Source organism: Diceros bicornis, chromosome 18 (genome assembly GCF_020826845.1).
Source record: "Diceros bicornis minor isolate mBicDic1 chromosome 18, mDicBic1.mat.cur, whole genome shotgun sequence".
NCBI lineage: Eukaryota > Metazoa > Chordata > Mammalia > Perissodactyla > Rhinocerotidae > Diceros > Diceros bicornis.
In genome coordinates, this window is record NC_080757.1 from 10,537,859 (window position 1) to 10,555,572 (window position 17,714).

A 17,714-nucleotide genomic window follows, 5' to 3' on the forward strand; every position below is an offset into this window, starting at 1 on the left:
TGCAGCCCTCCTCCCAGTACTCTTCCCTGTTATCACCAGCACGTTACCCAAACAAAACTTTTTTTCTGATTTTATTTTTAATATTAATATTCTCACACAAAAATCACCGAAAATCGGGGTAGGGTTGGGAAGACCCCTCTGCCCCTAGGGCAGAGAGACAGTGCAGTGCGAGGGGGCGGGACTGTAAACCCCCCAACCCTCCGCAGCCCCAGCGAGGAGGAAAAACAGACAAAACGAAAATAAAGCCCCAGAGACACTCATCCCGGGGTGTCCCTGCCCCAGTGAGGCCCTGGCCCTGGGCTGTTTCACGCTTAAAAAGAAAAGGGCGGGGAGGGGGCGAGAGGAAGGTCCGTGTTTTTAAAATTGGCCGGGGCTGGGAAGGACGGGGTTCCTTTTCCTCATAGTTCTTTCTTTAAAACTTTTAAATTTTTTTATTTTATTTTATCTTTTTTACAAAATACCATTTCAGTTCCCACTTCTTCCCCTACAGTACAGGAGTCGCTCACCCTCAGGCGGGGTTGGGGTCGGGTCGGGAGTAGGGGACTGGTCCGAGAAAGTGCAGGACGTAGGGGAGGGGAGCGGGTTTGAGCACCATAAGAACCCGGCTGGAGCCGCGGGCGGACGGGCAGAGACGGACGGGCCGGGCCCGGACACACACTGGGGCGCAGGGAGAGCCCGGCAGCGGGCGATCCCTGGAAGGACGGGCGGGATGGCTTGGGGGTGCGGGGGGTCGGGTTTTCCCAAAAATGAATAAATAGAGGTGAATGGGACTGTTATAAATTAAAAACCAAAAAACAAAAACAAACAAAAAAACAGAAAATACAAATCATAACCAAGTGAATAAACAGAGACATGTACAGGGTCACAGCTAGCATTGGAAGTAAAAAAGGAGGTTCTGGGGGAGGGGTAAAGCCCATAGAAAGAATCTCATTAAAAACCTCGGCTGCCGTAACGTCTATGTACATACACGAGCCGCGCGCGTCAGCGCCGGGCGGGCGGCGGGCAGGCGTGAGGGAACCCGTATGTGACCCCCGCCGCCGCCGGAGCCTGGTCCTTGTGTCTGTTGCTAGAAAGGCCAAAGTCGGTGAGGGGAGGCGCTGGTGGGCGAGGGGCTGCCAGCCCCCTCCCCCGTCTCCCATTTTTTTTTTTTTTCCTTTTTTCCTCATATTTAAAAAAAAATTTTTTCTTCTTAATAAATTAAGTGAGGGAAGCTGCCAATGGGGTGGAAGGGCTGGGCCCGACCCCCTTCCCGGCCAGAGGCGGGACCTAGGTCCAGCCCAGGCGTGTGCTGGTGGCCCCGCGGCGCACTGCGAGCACGCAGGCGGGCGGGGCGTCCGGCCTCATCGCGACGTGCTGGCGGGGGCCTGCGGGGAGAGAGCGGGCGTGGGGCTCAGGGGCAGGCGCGGGGCGGCCAACCGCAAGCGCGTCCCCTGCGCCCCCATTCCGGGTCCCCGCCCGCCCGCGAGCCCTCACCAGCGTGAAGGCGTCGTAGGCCTGCGCCAGCTCCTCAGTGCGGTACTGCTCCAGCACCACCACGCCCTGGAGGCCCGCGCTGCGGCGCCGCGCACAGGCTTCGCAGTGCACCAAGTACGTGTTGCGGCTGCCGTTCTCACTCGTCACGAACAGGATGTTGAACACCTCCACCTGGGCCGGGGAGGAGGGGGCAGTCACGGGGAGGGAGGGCCACCGGCGACACCTCCCTTCGGGGAAGCAGGAGAGGGAGGGCGGGCCCACTCACGTCGCACTCGTTGCAGTAGTAGGCGGGCTCGTCCTTGACCCGCCCCTGGTAGGCGATCTTCTTCCCGGCTCGCACCAGGCTCTCCCGCTGCACCTGGCAGTGCTTCATGGACTGCAGGAGGCAGAACCTGCGTGCGGGGGAGGTGTTGGTAAGGCAGGGCTGCCGGCGTGGGGAGCAGGTTGGGGCCTCCCCGCTGCACGCCTAGGTCACATCCCTTGACCTGGGCATCTGTCACAGTTGAAATTTCATGTGGTTTTTGTCTATTTTGACCACAAGAAAATAAAGCTTCTCAGAGCTGGGCCCTTGTCAGCCACCCCAGCACAGTACCACCACAGGGAACACGATAAAGGATAGAGAGGTAGATGGAGAATGGGGTAGAATCACAAAGAAGGACAAGAGCAGGACCCGGGCAGGGGCAGATGGGCTCCCTCCCAACTAGGGCCCTCACTTGATCATCTTGAACAAGTCGGGGTCGCTGATTTTGACTGTGCGAGCCACGTTCCAGGACACGTGAATCATGGGCACAATGGATTTGACGTTCTTCACCTCGTTCCACTCGTATCGTTCCAGGGCCAGCTGGTACTGATAGGCTGTGGGTCAGAGAGGGTCACTACAGGATTCTCAAACAGCCCCCAGCCACTTGGGCCCCAGCCCCTTCCCTCACAGCTGGCCACCCTCCAAGCCCACCCGCCACGGGGCTCACTCTCCATGGGCCCCACTCCCTCACCGCTGAGTGGCTCTACATGCCCCATCACCTCGCCCCACCCTCTCACCGGTGAGGGGCCCCACGTTCCAGGCAATGTTGTTACACCAGCCGGTGGCCTGCACCCAGTGCACGGTCCCCGCGTTAATCCACACGAGGTCTCCGGGGCGCTGCACGAAGCGGTACACAGGGATATTGGAGGCATAGAGGTCATCCAGGATTGGCCACCAGGAACCCGTCAGGTAGTCCACGCCATGCCTGTGGGGTGGCCAGAGGGTCAGATGGAAATCTGGGGACTCAGGGACGGGACAGGACGTGGAGGGGTATCTAGCGGGGAGGAAGGCGGCGCGCACCGGTCGCAGAAGGCGCTGATGGTCTCCCAGTAGTGCTCGTGCACCGCGAACCACTCGCAGTCGCCTGGGCCGATGTTGATGTTGACAGAGCAAAAGTTATTGTTCTCCTGGTGGCCTGGAGGGGGCGACAGAGAACGGCATGGCTAGCCGAGCACTCGGCGGCAAGCCCGCCCCCTTAGCCCTCATTGGCGGAGGGAGCAGCGCCGACACCAGTCCCGCCCCCGCGCGCCCCCGCGAGGAGGGCACCTGGCGTTCGGCTGCCCGGGACCTTCATGTACAGCTGCACCGTGTTCATGCCCAGGATGGTGTGGCCCACGTGGCTCAGCATGTTGCCGGTGGATGTTACCCGCATGAAGGCGGGCAGCTTCAGCAGCTCCTGCAGTTGGGGCTTCCACCTGCGGTAGCGAGGGTGCAACAAAAGTGAGAGGCTACCCCGCCGCGCGGACCCCTGGGCTCGCCCGCCCCAGCTTTGCTGGCCTCAGCCCCACTGACCGCTTGGCGTCAGAGAGGTCGATGTTGGTGCCAAACTTGATGATGTGATGGTTCTTCGGGTCTGGTGCGCCGCCGCTGCTGCAGGAGCAAGAGCACAGGTTGGTGGAGAAGCCCAGGAAAGGCAGGCAGTCATGAAGGGAAGGGGCAAACTGTATGGTACCTAGGAGGGGTTCCTGTGGTGCTGTCCGGCTCCTCGGACTCCTCATCCTCACTCTCCTTCTCCTCCTGCTTGGCCACAGGGATAGGCAGGCCTGGATCAGCGACCTTCCAGAAGCCCTCCCACCCCACCACAGCCCCAGCTCCATCCAAGTCCCCTGATCCCACGCCCCTGCCTCTGCCGGTGCTCCCCTCTCACCTGCAGGGACTCTTGGAAGGATGAGGCCTGGTACTGTGCGTACTTGGCAATGGTGGTGTGGGAGCGGGAGCTCTCACAGGGCCAGATCTGTCGCGTACCCGTCAGATCCCAGTTTTCATCTGAGGGCTGCTGCACCTGGGTGCGCACCTCCACCGTATGCTCGCCACTTGCCTCCACCAGCGTCTTGGTGGAGAACAGGCCCAAGTCTGTAAAGGAAGGCGGAGCAGGGCGTCAGCACAGAGGCAGAGGGCAGGGAGCAAGGATCCAACTCACTCTGTCCCTTTGTACTCATGAAGCCTGACAGGGTGAACATAGGCTTCACAGAGCTCAGCACAGGAGGAACAGGCGAGAGCCCCAGCCCCACATGAAGCTGGGAGGGTTGGCCCTCTCAGGCCCTGGCCTTTATCTGGATCATCACCAACCCCCTTTCTCCCACTGCTGCTCTGAGCCTCAGCCTCTCCACCAGAGTCCCCAGGTGTGCCTGACGCCACATGCACACAGCACCTGGCACACAGTAGGTGCTCAATGAATGGCAGTTTCTTTATCATTGGATCCCATGAAAAATTTAGTCAAGTGAAAGCCTAGAGAATATATGGGTACAGAGAGGGCTATGGGTATAAAGGAAACAAGATTGAATTTTATATTTCTATATGGTTTCTTCTACTTTCGTATGTGTTTGAAATTTTGCACAATAAAAGGCTGAAAAACCCCCAGGTTTTTCAGGTTGATAAAGCTCCAAATCATGGGTCTTCAAGGTTTACTACAATCTGTATTCTTCTCATCCTTAATCACCAAGAAAACCAAAAGTGACTCTAACTAGGCCCTGAGATACATCCCATTCCCACTTGCCCACTGCTGGGGACAGACTGACAGATGGGAGAAAAGCCTGAGGCCAGCTAACCCATTACTCAGAGCACTCTTCAAAAATGCCCTATGACTGAGGAGAGCTCGCTATAGTCATGGTCCTGGTTCTTCAGGTGTGGGGGCTCTCAAAAGCGTCCCAAAGCCCCAGATCCTTGCAGCCCTCCCCACACCTTTGTGCCCCACACACTCACTGAGCCGCAGGGAGCCCGCCAGACCCCGGATCACGGTGATGGGATTTCGAGGGTCTGTACAGAACTGCAGCAGCACCGGCGAGAAAGCATCTCGTTTGCTCTCCAGCTGAGGGACCACCAGGAGACAGGGCTGGGGTCAGAGCCCTGTTCTAGGCTCAGAGCACCCCAACAGCCCCCAAACACTGTCTTAGAGCCCTCTGGCAGAGGCAGTTCTGAGCACAGATGGCACACGTACATAGATGCTGGGTGTGGGTGGGTTGAGTTTTTCCCGGGGCAGCTTCTCCTCAGTGTTGATCTTCGGTTTCACAGACTGGGCAGGGGAAAGGTAGGACTCTCGGAACTTTCCTTTCACCTTGGCATTCCTGCGGGAGGAAGTGAAATGAGGATGGATATATCAGGGTGATGGGGGAAGGGCGCCTCCTGCCGGGCCAGGTTGGCAGCCTCACGGGGGACAGCCCCTAACTCACTTGCTGGCACGAACAACGTCGGCAGCGCAGTGGCTGATGGTGAGGTCTGCCATGCGCAGCCTCCGCTCTTCCACCTCAGAGGCGATAAAGGTCTCCTTGTCACCACTCTCTACCTTGATAAGCCGGATCTTCAGCTCCTTGGGGGGTCCTTCACTAAGTGAGCGCAGCTTCAGCATGTCAGCCCGGCTGACACCAGGTGGCCCTGGAGTTTCCTCCCGAGCCTTCTTCCCAGGCATAGGGGCTGATGGGGGTGTGGGCTGGGCAGAGGGTGCAGGAGCTAGTGGAGGAGCTGGAGCTGTGGGTGGCTTGGCCTTGGCAGCCCCGCCAAGATCAGGCCGGGCCTTCTCACGACCCTGGATCTCCTCACTCTGCAGGTCCAGGTTCCCCAGCACCCGGCGGCTCTTTTCTTTGGGGGCCTTGGCCTTGGCCTTTGCCCTGCCCTCACGGGGCCGCCGACCCACACTGTCCTTACAGGCCCGCCTGTGCCGCCGGTGCTCCTTCTGGTGCTCCTTCTGCCGCCGCTTGCTGCTGCCTGGTCCTGCTGCTGCCACCACCCCACCACTCGCCTCCTTGGCCTGGGTGGGGGGCGGCAGTCGCTCAGTCCCACTGTCCACTGGGTCTGCCGTGTCCACTGGGTCCGCTGGGTCTGTGGCACTCCTGCCTACCCGCTCCACAAGGGTCTCACAAGCCCGACTGATCTCTTCTAGCACCTCAGACTCAGAGCGAGCAGGGGGCAGAGGCAGCGGTGGGGGCGGCGGGGCGGGGGTCATGGGGCCCGGGACTGGCTCTTCGCCCGCCCTGCGCTCCCGGGCCCAAGGCCCACCTGAGGTAGAGAACTGAGATGACGAGGAAGCGGAGGGCTGTGGGGAGCCCTGGGCGCTAGGGGCCGCTGAGGTGGGCGGCGGGGCGGTAGCACCTGATGGGGGACCAGGGGAATACTGAGTGGCAGGCAAGGGCCCAGGCCGGGTAGAAGCAGCTGCTCCAGTCCCCCGGTAACAGTACTTTTGTCCCTCCAGCACAGAGGCCAAGGATTTGAGCAGGCTGGCAGGGCTGGCTGGTGGGGGGTAGTGGGGGTGGCGGCGGCTGTGGCTGGGGTGGCGGAGGGAACTTGGCTAGAGGCGGCGGTGGTGGTAGGGCTGGTGGTGGCTTCTTCTCCTCTTCCTGGGTGGCCGTGGTGGTGGTGATGGTGGCAGCAGTGGTGGTTGGGGCTGTGTCAGTGGGGAATGGAGGCTGTAGAGATGCAAAGGGCTCCTTCAGGGGGGGCGGGGGGACCACGCCTGCCTCCTGTTGCTGCTCCTCCTCCTTTCGAATGGATTCGTCCAGCATCTTCATGATGTTGGCCAGCCCATCAGGTAGGATCTTGAATTCAGCTGGCTCCTCAAACTGATCCTCCAGTGGGGTAGGGGGAAAATCAAAGAGTCGCGGGCCTCGGGCAGGCAGCTCCCCAACCCTGGGCGGCACGGGCTGGGGGGCTTTATTCAGGGGGCCTGGGGTTGGCCCCGGCCCCACCTCGGGGGTCTTTGGGAAGGAGACCCTGGGCCGAGGGCTCTCCGGGCGCCTGAAGCTTCCTGAGGTATTTTGGTGGCAGGAGGAGGGAGGGGCTGGAGGCAGGCTAAGAGTCAGGGGTGCAAGAGGTGGGTCCTGGGGGCTCAGTGTTGGGCTGGGGGGCCGGGGAAGGGGGTCCATACTTCTGGCTAGATAGGGAGGTGGGGGAAAGGACACAGGCCCAGTAGGGCTGCTGCTGTGGCTGCCATTGTTGCTGCTGCTGCTGGTGGTTGGGGGAGTAGGAGGGGTGTGCGAATCCTGAGTGCCCACAGAAAAGCGGGGGGCCGGAGGCCCCAAGAAGCCCTCGCGGTGGGGGAGGGGTGGTAGTGGAGGGCGGGGGCGTCCCTCAGCCCCGAAGAAGAGCTCCTCTAAGATCTCTCCATCCTCACGGGCTGCCCGGCAGGCCGGGCCCTTCAACCAGGCAGGGGGGGGTGGGGGGCGTAGGAGACGGGGACAGGGGGGTGGAGGAGGTGAGGGGGGGCCAGGTGGCAGGGACAGGTGGGGAGTGGCAGTGGGACCTGCCAGGAACGGTTTCCGACTGCTGTGTGCCGAGGGCCCCAGGCGGCCTTGGTGAGAGGAGACCTCCAGCGCGGGAGTTTGGTAATGGTCAGCGCCGGGCTGCAAGTGTAGGATGGGGGTGATCAGAGAGCTGCTCTAGCCACCTCAGAGGAGCTCCACTGATCCCCCCCACTCCACCTTCCACCTGCAGTCTGTCACTCACAATGCCTGGGCTCGGCTCCACGCCCCGGAGACCAGTGTTGCTGCTGCTGCTACTGCTGCTGGTGGTGGTGCTGGGGAGGCCGGGGGGCCGGGAAGGGGCGTAAGGCACGCAGGCGGTGGTTGCTGCTGGTGAAACGCTGGAGTCCATCCGCGACCTCTGAACTCTGCTCTCTCTAAGGTCACTTCCGGGGGGACGGGTGGCAGGCGGGCAGCCATGGCTCTCTGCTCCTGGGGGGCGGGGGCCTGGGCCTAGGGGTGCAGTTGGGACCAGCCGGTGGCCAGGGGGGTGCGCGCCATAGGCCGGAGCTGGGTATGGATAAGGGTGAGGCAGCGAGTGCCGCTGCTCCTATGGGAGATAAATGAGGACACTGGGTGAGAAATGGACAACATGGGGACCTGCAGCTAAGAGGTAAAGGACAACAGATAGATGCTCACCTGGCGCTCTGGGGGTGCTGAACCCTTGCGCTCAGGGCCCCAGGCATCTCCATGTAGCGTACTCCAAAGCCCTGGCTTGGTCAGCTGAAATGGAGGGCTGGTGGCTAGGCCAGGCAGGGGTGGGGGTGGTGGGGGTGGTGGGGGTGGTGGTGGTGGTGGTGGTGGTGGTGGTGGTGGTGGTAATGGTGGCGGAGGCAGCGGCAGCCCTGGGGGAAGGCCAGTCTAGAAGAAAAGAGAGTGTAAGGATCCCACTCCTTGCCCCAATCTCGCCTACTCACTGCTTGCCTGCCCACATACCACCATACCTGCTCAGAGTTGCAGCCTCTCCTGCGCTTGCCTCCAGGGCTGAGGCCCTCCTCCCCCGAGGGGCCTGAGAGTGCTGCAGGAGGCACAGGCTGCACAACTAGGGGTTCCGCAGCTCGTTTCACTGGAGGACCCCCCCGCTTGGCCCCATAATTCCGCTTGTGCTGAGGACAAAAAGAGGAGAATGGCACAGGTGCAGACCTGGTCCAGCCCTCCTCCACAGCCCACCCAGCCCCAGCCTAACCTCAAGGTGTAGCAAGTTCCACACTTGCTCCAGCGGGGGCAGGACCTTGGCTCGGTGCTGGCAAGAGCCGGCATGAAAGTTCCAGAGCTGGGCCTGGGGAGGTGGCGGAAGGGTACAGGAGACAGAGCAGAAGCAGACATAAGACGAGAGCCCTGAGCCAGAACGCACAATCCTAACCCCCTATGTCCTGCCTCATCTCACCTGCTGTAGTCTGCCGATGCGGGGCCCCAGCTCAGCCAAGCTTCCTCCATATCGAAGGGCGCTGTGGTAGCAGCGTATGGCCTCTTCACTGTCGTGCTCTGACTCGTACAGCTGCCCAAGCTGTTCCCACAGCCCCGGCTGGGCTGGCTCCCGAAGCAATGCCTGCACACAGCCATGTAGGGATTCCAGCTTCCCATGGAGGGGTCTTGGGGTGGGTGTCCTATAGAGCAGAAGGGATTGGGGGGGTGGTCAGTCTTGGAGGAAATCTTTCAAGGCCCCAGTCTTACCTCCCATTCATTCCCCAGCACCTTTGAATCTTCACTCACCCTGGAGCATAATATGGTTTGTTGGGGTGCCCAGAGCTACTGCTGTGTGAAGGGGGTAGGGGAGCAGAGAGTGGGGGCTGCCCGATGCTGGCAGAGCACCTAGAGAGAGAAGAAGAATGTTAATGTACAGCAAGATGGAACAGTCTTGTCCCTACCTAGGAAAAAGAGGACTGAGGGAATAAAAGAAAGCAGCTGAGGACTGCACTGAGGCCCACAGAAGGGCAAAGACCCAGAAAATGACAGATTGAGGGGTATACAAGATGGAAAGAGGAATGCCTGGAGACAGAAAGAGAGAGAGAGAAAGAGAGATGGACCAAGTTCTCACCTGCCTCCGGGCAGCCATGCGCTACGAGGAGGGGGATGGGGCGGGCAGGAACTCCAGGCCCCAGCACAGCTCAAGCCCCCAAGGGCAAAGGCTTCCCGTGCAGCGCGGGCCCCTGGAGGGTCCACTGCCCGATGCATTCAGCCTGACTCAGGGAGAAGAGATTATGATTTTACTGGGGGCAGAGCCTGAGTTGGCAGTGTACATACAGCCAACCCAGCCCCATCTTTCCCTTACCAGGTCAGCAGTGGCCCCAGGAGCCCTGGAGATCGGGCACGGCCCCCTGCCCCAGCTCTCTGGGGTGATGGTCCCGCTCCAGCCGCTCTGACAGGAGTGCCCACTGTCCCCAGATGGCAGCCCAGGGCTTTTCACACCCAATTCTACAGAGCAGAGAAGGAAAAGGAGGGAGGTGAGCTGGCCAGCACACAGTCGGAGCCCGGAGCTGGACTGGCCTGACTGTGGCACCCACAGGTCTGTCATCTGCGCAGGGAGCCCGGCCTTGGTTTTCCCTGAGGGGAGGCCCACCCGGCCTAAGGAGCCCCTAGAGGCCCAGGAGAGTGGCTAGGAGCCGCAACGAGCGGCCGGGATGGCTGCGCTGCCGGGCTTGCAGTCGGGACCCACCGGCCGGCAGGCAGCGCAGCGGCCGCTCACCCGGCCTCCGTGGGAGCGTCCTCTCACCGCGTCGGCGAGCTCCAGAGATCCGGCCAATCACAGGACTTCCTCTCTCCCCAGAAAGCCAATCATCACCCGTGTCTCCGCCTCAGTAACAGCCTGGCCGGGACCAATAGGAGCGAGGTTAGCCCGGCCGCTGCCGGCCGGGGGAGGAGGGGCGGCGGAGCCGGTCAGACGGGCTCGGCCCGGGGTGACCCCGATGTGACCCCGCAGCTCCCACCTAGGGTCTCCATCTCCGACCTGACACCCGGGCCGGCGGGGCAAGCGGGGCTGTGACCCTTGCGGGTGAAGGCGGCGAGTCGCACGCTCGGGCCGGCGTGGGGGATGGCGCTACGCGCAAGTCCCACGCACCCACAGAGCCGCCGGTGGTCACAGCTAGATCGCCTGAGACGCCCCCAGCCCCGCAGCCGTAAGACTGACGGACGGCAAACAGATGTACAACGCAAAGGCGTCGCTGCCCTTTCTCACGTCACCTCACCCAGTGCCCGACCTCCCCATCCCGAGTGCCCCTTGAAACTGCTTAGGGCTGGCCAGTCACAGTGACTTCTACGGCACCCAAACCCGCCCGCCCTGCGATCTGAGCGCTCCAACCCCACGCTTGACCCCATCCCAAACCACGGTCAAGCCCCCAGCCTCATACCCAGTTCCTTCAGCTCCTCCACTTCCCCTGGCTCTCTAGGTCTTCAACATCAACCGACCCCCAAGAGCAAAACCCCCCTTTAATCCCCCAACTTCTGAGAAGTCGCGCACCGCGGTTCTGAGTGGCCCCTCTCGCGTGGCTCCCGTATCCTCTATGCCCTTCCTCGCCGGGGCCACGCGGTTCCCCACGGCCCACGTGGCCCCCGCCCCCCAAGGGAGGGGGGATTTCGGGGGTTGCCCGTGACGTGGCTACTTGCGCAGCGGAAGCGGCGTGTGTAAATGTACGGGGGGGGTCCTTCGGGAGGGAGGAGGGCGGGGCCCGACAGGCGGTGACATCACCCTTGTCCCACTCTCACCGCCCACTCCCTTAAAGAACCCAGAGCCCGTTTCACTTCCTCCTTCTCAACACCCCCAACCCCTTCCCGTCGGTGCCCACGACGGGCGCAGCGCTCCCCTTCCTGGGCACCTTCCCTTTAGCCCCAGTTCTTCCTTCTCTCCTCTCTGAGCCCAGGATCTCCTCCTCGCCTACCCGGCGTCCCCGCAGATAGGGAGCCGGCTCCGCTCCCAGGATCGGTCCATTGAGAGTCTAGAGTACAAAGAGCTGCAAGAGGCGAGTGTAGAGTACAAAGCGGCGGGGGCGGGGCCAGCGCTCCAGCTGGAGCTTGAGCCGGGCAGGAAGCCGGGGGAGAGCGCGCGATGAGGGGCTGGGGGCGGCTGGAAAGTTCGCCTTCGCTGAGAGAGGTCTGCGCTGTGGGGAAATTTCCACCCAGCCCACAAGGGCAGGCGGGTTTCTGGTGAAAACAGTCCTCCCTCCGCAGGGCAAGCTCGTCTGTTCGCACGCAAGCGCTTGGACCCTACCGGTCCCGGCGTGTCACTTCCCGCCGAGCCCTGGTAGGCGCTTGGGCTCGGCGGACCCTCTCCGCAGTTCAGGCGGACTTTCTGTGAGAACTCTCTCCTCACCGCACAGCCTTTCTCTCAGTTACCAAGCTCTGGGACAAGTACAGCGCTTAACTGCAGTCAAGTATAACCCTGGCCAGCTGCTCTCACCCAAGTCCCGGGACCCACGGACCACACATGGGAAAACAGGGAACCGGGGGTCCACACATCAGAGGAACAGATCCCCGCTTGGGACTTGGTACCGAGGGCGCTGCCAGTTACCAGGAAATGCAGCTTCCTCTTCTGCGATGATGACACTTCCCCTCCACCACTTCCCCTTTCCCACGGGGAACTGACTCAGCTTTCCCTAAACCAGCGAGTCCCGTCCCTCCAGCCCCTTTCTACCTTTATCCACAAACCCCCACGCCGGTACTCGGAATATAGCTGCCCTCACTCAAGGACAAAAACTTCCTGTACACTAAACACACATTCACTCTCGCCAACCTCCTCGGATCCTCGTGCCCACCCGGGACGCAGGCGTCTGACTCCTCATCCGCCTCCCGTACAAGGCCCTCCCTCGGGGTCTGATTCAGGATTGGGGAGGGGGAGCATGAGTCACCCAGAAAACCTTCCCCTATTCCCACTGACTCAGCCCCCGCCTCCCTGAACACACACAGACACACAGTCAGAGGCAGACACAACTCAGCCCACACACCGCTCACCACTGGTCCCTCGGAATTTCCCCTCTCGTCTTCCCCCACGACGGCCCCTCCCTGCGCCCGACAGCTCCGACACCGCGCTCACACCTGTTCCCCGGTCGCCAGCAGCCGGCTCGCGGTCCACTCTCACCTCCACTCTCGCTTTGGGGTAGGAATAGCCCTCCCCGACTCCCGGTGTCCGTACTAACCAAGGGGAGGGGACAACCACGGACAAGCACAAAGACAGACACCCACAGACTCCTCGAAGACAGATGAGAGGTAGACGCACGCGGCCAAAGCCAGGCTGGGAGGACGCTATACTTCTGGGCACACATTCCAGCCTCTCCCGCCCGACCCACAGTCCCGGGAGTCAGCCGCTCAGAAAGGGTTAATTCTTCTCCTGACGAGGCCACGCCCTCTCCATCCGGGCACTCCCGGCTAAGCCCAGCTCCGCCCCCTCCATCCGGGCTCCGGACTCGAGGACTTTAACCTACCCCCTCCCCCTGGAGCCCCGAGAGAAACCCATTCCATCAATCACACCCACTTAACTCTCTGCAGGCTTGAAGCCCGAGAAGCCCCTCCGCGCAGCGCTCCAGCCGCGCGGGACGCGTGATAAGGGGCCAGACGTGCGCATGCAGACTCACATGCCGGCCCAAGTCGAGACCTCGCAGACAGGGTTTTACCGAGAAAGCAGTCCGCAGGCACGCTGCACGCGCGATGTGGGGCCGGTTTGGGAACCCCGCCGCACCCCACTCCCTGCCAGGCCTCATTCTGCCTTGTGAAAGCGAGGGGTTACGGGCTCGCTTCTTACCTGGGGGAGGCGGAGGGGAGGGCCGCCGACTGGGGCTCCGCTGTGACTCAGCCACCCGGGCAGGCCGCCCGCTCGGGATTCCCTTCCCCAGCCTTCCCCCGCTGCTGGCCCCTCCCCGCCCCCCACCGAGGAGTGACAGTGCCGGCCCCGGCCCGCTATGTGTCACTGCAAGCCTTGTGTCTGCCTCTGACTGGACCGCTGTGTTCACCAGTCTGTCTGACAAGGTTGGCTGTGTATGGGTCCCACTGTCTGTCTCCGTGTGCACCTGCATATCTGCTCATCTTGTCTCCTTCAGTGCCTGTGTCTGCCGCGTTCCTGTCATTATGCCTGTCTACATGACTCCGAGGGGCTGTCTGTCTGTGTGTCTGCCTGGCTCCTGTCTCGGTCTTTTGTCTGGGTCTGCCTCTGCATCACTTGCGTGATCACGTGTGTCTCTGCACATGCCCTTCTGTGTTTGCCTTCATGTTCCTGAACAGAGTCAGGGCAACACTGGAACAGGATGACCCTGCTGACTCGTCGTGTCAGTCCCCTGAATCTTGATGTCTTGCTGGATCAGCGATCCTTCTGTTTGAGTCAAGTATTTGGGGGTCTGTCTGCCTTCAGTCAAGGTCTGTCCTATTCCTCAACATCCTCGCTTATCCTTACAGCTCCCTGTGGCTCCCATTATGATGATAATTGCTAGCATTTAGTGAAGACTTACTACTTGCCAGGCACTGTGTTAAGCCCTTATTTTTTAAACTCCTCCCCAAAACCAGAGGTAGGAGGTACTTTTATTACCCCATTTTACAGATGAGGAAATTGAGGCTCAAAGAGCTTAGGAAACTTGATCAAGGTCATTCTGCAAGAGAGTGGAAGAGCTGGGCTTCCTTCCAGAGCCTTATTCTTACCACTCTTCTATAATACCTCTATCCTATTCTCCCTCTGTTAGTTTTATCCTCACAGACCATTTCCTGGGTCAGCCTGCCCCTTTGCTCTACTGCAGGTTACCATCCCAAATGTCTCATGTCCTCTAGAGAAGGTGTGGGTAGGAGGCTGGGCAGCAGACCTCAGAAGCCATCGGTTTCTTGGCAATGAAGCTCATTCAGTTAACACATTGATTCAACACAATTCCAATGAGGCACCCCAATGTGCAAACCATCTTACCAAACAGAGATACAGAGAAGAAAAGAGTCCCACTCAAAAACTGAGTGAGTAGTGCAGAAGAGCGATGCACACTCAGAGAACTTAAGTCCCTGGCTCAGGTATCATCTTTTCTCCTACAGAAGAATGGGGGATGGAGCAGGGCCTCAGGCAGAGAACTAGCAGAAGGAGAAAGGGAAGCAGAAGAAGAGCAAGACTTAGGGTGTGGGGAGCAAATGCTATAGTGCAATGGGGAGAGAATGGAACAGAAAGGGATCTGAAAGGAAAGGTGAGATGCCAAGATTGCCACAGTAAGAGCAGGTGGTTGTGGCAATGGCCTCTAGTATCTCTCCAAATCAATTTCCAATCACCCTTCATAAGCCAGGCTGTTCAACAACTCTTAGGGCGCAAAGACCTCCCCATCCCAAGAAAAATCCCTCCAGGGTATCTCACTTCTACTTCCCAGCTTGTGAACCGTAGCTTAATTCAATTCAATAAACAACTGAGTTGTAGCACTTGGGGAAGAAGATTTTTTGGTGGTAGTGCAGAGGCTGGTGAAGTACAGGGCTGAACCATTGGTAGGCAACAAAGAGGAGCTCCATAAACCAGGAAGGCTGAACCACTCAAGCACCACATGGTGGGGGGACGCTCAGAGTTGGACTGGACCATTCTGAGCAGTGGGCATGATCCAGATCATACCACCCTTCTTAAAGCATGTGGTGCAGAGTTGGACTATTTGGAGGGGGAGTTGCTCAGGGGCAGGACTTACCAGATGGAGTTTGGTGTGCCCTGTCTCATTGGAACCAGTGCCCCAGCAATGGGGTGCAGCAGACCACAGTGGGTGGGGTGGGTGGTACTATGGGGCTGGCATGGTGCCTGGGGGAACCTAAAAGAAAAAAACCAGTTAGAGGTGGGATCTCCCAAGCTGGAGAATTTTCCAGTGCTCCCTATCCCCTTATTGAGGAGAAACCTGGCTCTGGTGGTCAGATGGGATGGGAGAGTCTGTTTCCATGGCAACCAGAAAAAGCCATCCCCAAAGTGGTCCTCCAGCCTTCCCCTTAGGAAGCAGCCTGGACCAGGGGGTAAGAGGAGCACACTATGGCATCTGCATAAGTCCATAGGGGACACCCAACCCATGATCCCTCTTCTGACTGGGCCCTCCTGCTGAGAGTCCCTGGCCCCAGAGTAGCCCCAGCTGCCCCTGACAACTGCAGCCATGTCAGCCTCAATCCTGGCCCCAGGCATACACATCTTCTACCTTCAGCTCTGCCTCCTCCCTACCTTTATCAAGACACTAGTCAACCCCACCCTCTGGACTCTGCCCCCTCCCCTTCCCTCAGGCGGGTGCAGGCAGGTCTTGGCGAGCAGCACAGGTGGCCAGACTAGATGAACGGGCCCAACAGGGAGGAGCCTTCTCCCTCAGCAAGGACTGTGACTCTGGGCCTGAGTCTGGAAGTGGCTTCTGCTGCAAGCCTCCCTTCCATCCCACCCCTCAAGGCCATATCCTGTTTCCCCATCACCTCCTTCCTCTGTGTGGCCCAAGAAGGTGATAGAGGCCCACTCCTTCCCTTCCTAACTCTCAGAGACAAGAAGCTAGGTCTTTTAACATAAGGGCCAAGAATCAGGTGTCTATCCAGGGGTCAGATCTAAGTCTGCCCTCACCTCAAACTCATTCCTCAGGGACCTATGTTTTCTGCTCTGTTACCCACAGTTCTGGGCCTTTAAGGACCCAGACATTTGAGCTTCCTCAGAGACTTGGGCTCCCAGTCTAGTCTCTCCATTCCCTGGCCTTCCAGCCCCCATCCTTCCCCCTGCCCCAGAGACTCAGGCCTCTGGCCCCCAGCCTCCATGACGCAATGTGCTGCAAGCTGCCTTGGCTGCTGATGACACTGCCCCCAGAGAGGTGCTATTTCTGACCCATGCAAGGCCCCTCACCAGGCCAGGGTAGCGGTCAGCTGCAGGCCAGGGAGGCCAGGTAAGCAAGGTCCTTCAGCTGGAGAAGAGAGCTTGAGGTTGGAACCCTCCAGGACAGGAATGCTCAGAATGTGGGACCAGGGAGTGTGTGTCTGTGTAGTCTGTAGCATTTGTGTATGTGGTTGTGCTGGGGGGAAGGGGACGAATGGGAGGGTCTAGCCTAGAGAGAGGGGAGTGGCAGGCCTTAGGACAGACCAAGAGGAGGAGTAAGGGGCAGCCAAGGGGGTCAAGCAGGGTGTGTATGGGGTGTCTGGACACCAGAGTGGGGGAGGGGCCAATAGCCATTTAAAGGGCCAGCCTCAGAGCTTTAATCCCTTACCAGCCCTGGCCCCAAGCCGGAGGCTGTAATTCATCTGTCCAACAGCTGGGGTGGGTGTGTGTTGGGGGGGGGCATGTGGACGGGAAGGGGGAGCTGGGGGAGGGGCTGGGGCTTTCTTGTGCACAGAGCCAAACAACAAAAGGGGAAGCTGAAAGGCCAGCTCCAGTGTGCCCAGGCCAAGCTGCTGACCTGCAGACCTGCCAGTGTCCCCCACCTGGTGGCTGACAGACTCCATAGTTTGGACTCAAGGATTCTCGGCCAAGGAGTCCATGAACCCAAAGGTGGGGCCCTGGAGAAGGCCCAGGCTGAGAGCCCCCCAGGCAAGCTGTCACCCCTCCTTGCAAGTCCCAGGCACAGCACCGTCCCAGACCTGGCAGGCCTCTTAACAGACTCAGCCTCAAATGCCCTGCTAGCCAGCCAAGCCTCCCCAGACATGGCCTGCCGGCTCCCCCTCCCACCAGCACAGGGTGGCAGCAGCCACACCGTGACTGTCCCTTTAAATCATTACCACCCCTGATTGTGTGGACGAACGGAGGGCCCTGCCCCCCAGGCAGGCGGCTTGCCACCTCCCCCCCACGAGTCCCCAGAAATGTGAGGGCCATTTAAAGGGACAACAGAGAGGCAGCCGGGTCTCTAACCACCCCCACCCCCAACCTGCACACACAGCCCCCTTCCCCAGCGACACACAGCCCCTTGCCCCTCCAAAGGGCCCCCCAAATTCCGGTTCTCTCCTCACCCCTAGAGACTGCTAGGAGAAAGGGGGCCAGAGTTGGGGGGGCGGGGAACTGGGGGAGCAAGAAAAGGACAGGGACTCCCTCCTTTCTCACAGCCCCAAGGGACAAGTCAGAAGGAAAGCAAAGCCCGGAGCAGCAGCTAGGCAGAGCCCCGAAAGGTGCCGCGGGCAGACCTGGGGCGCACAGGCTGTCGGGCGAGAGGAAGGGAGTCAGGCTGCACGAGACGGCGGCGCGGCTAGCAGGCGACAAGCCCAAGTCGGGGAGATGGAACAAGGAGGGCCAGGGAAGAGGCAAGGCCGGGAGAAAACGGGGAGACGGAACCGGGGAAAGGGGTCATCCGGGAGGGTGTGGAGGAATATCCGAGAGGAGAGGGCGAGCCAGGCCGGGGTTACCTGCTGGGTGTCTGTCCCCCGGCGGTGCCCCCGGAGTCCGGGTAGGGGGGGGGAGCAGCAGGGGGGGGAGTGGGGGCTGGGGGGGGCGGGGAGACGGTCCCTCCTCTGCCTCCTGGGCCTGCCCCGGCGCTTGCAGCCTCTGCCTCCCTCCCTCCTCCTCCCCGTCCCTGAGTCCCGGAGTCAAACAAAGAACTGTAGCAGGCTCTCCCCAACCCCCTCCC

The 17,714-nt window shown here is 60.5% G+C and overlaps 1 protein-coding gene across 1 annotated transcript; it reads right to left on the bottom strand.

Annotated features, from left to right (window-relative positions):
* Positions 1–56: 56 nt before the first annotated feature.
* KDM6B (lysine demethylase 6B) lies at positions 57–17,672 on the bottom strand. The gene is given in 25 exon segments (XM_058559787.1): positions 57–1,364; positions 1,474–1,644; positions 1,739–1,865; positions 2,187–2,328; positions 2,512–2,699; positions 2,795–2,909; positions 3,041–3,189; positions 3,287–3,364; positions 3,447–3,511; positions 3,642–3,847; positions 4,697–4,802; positions 4,932–5,058; positions 5,164–6,227; positions 6,229–7,326; positions 7,430–7,774; positions 7,864–8,085; positions 8,169–8,330; positions 8,411–8,503; positions 8,612–8,831; positions 8,938–9,036; positions 9,263–9,404; positions 9,497–9,639; positions 9,911–10,030; positions 14,844–14,960; positions 17,494–17,672. Coding segments are annotated over 21 exon segments (4,938 nt in total). The 5' UTR covers positions 9,400–9,404; positions 9,497–9,639; positions 9,911–10,030; positions 14,844–14,960; positions 17,494–17,672; the 3' UTR covers positions 57–1,340.
* Between the last annotated feature and the right edge of the window lie 42 nt (positions 17,673–17,714).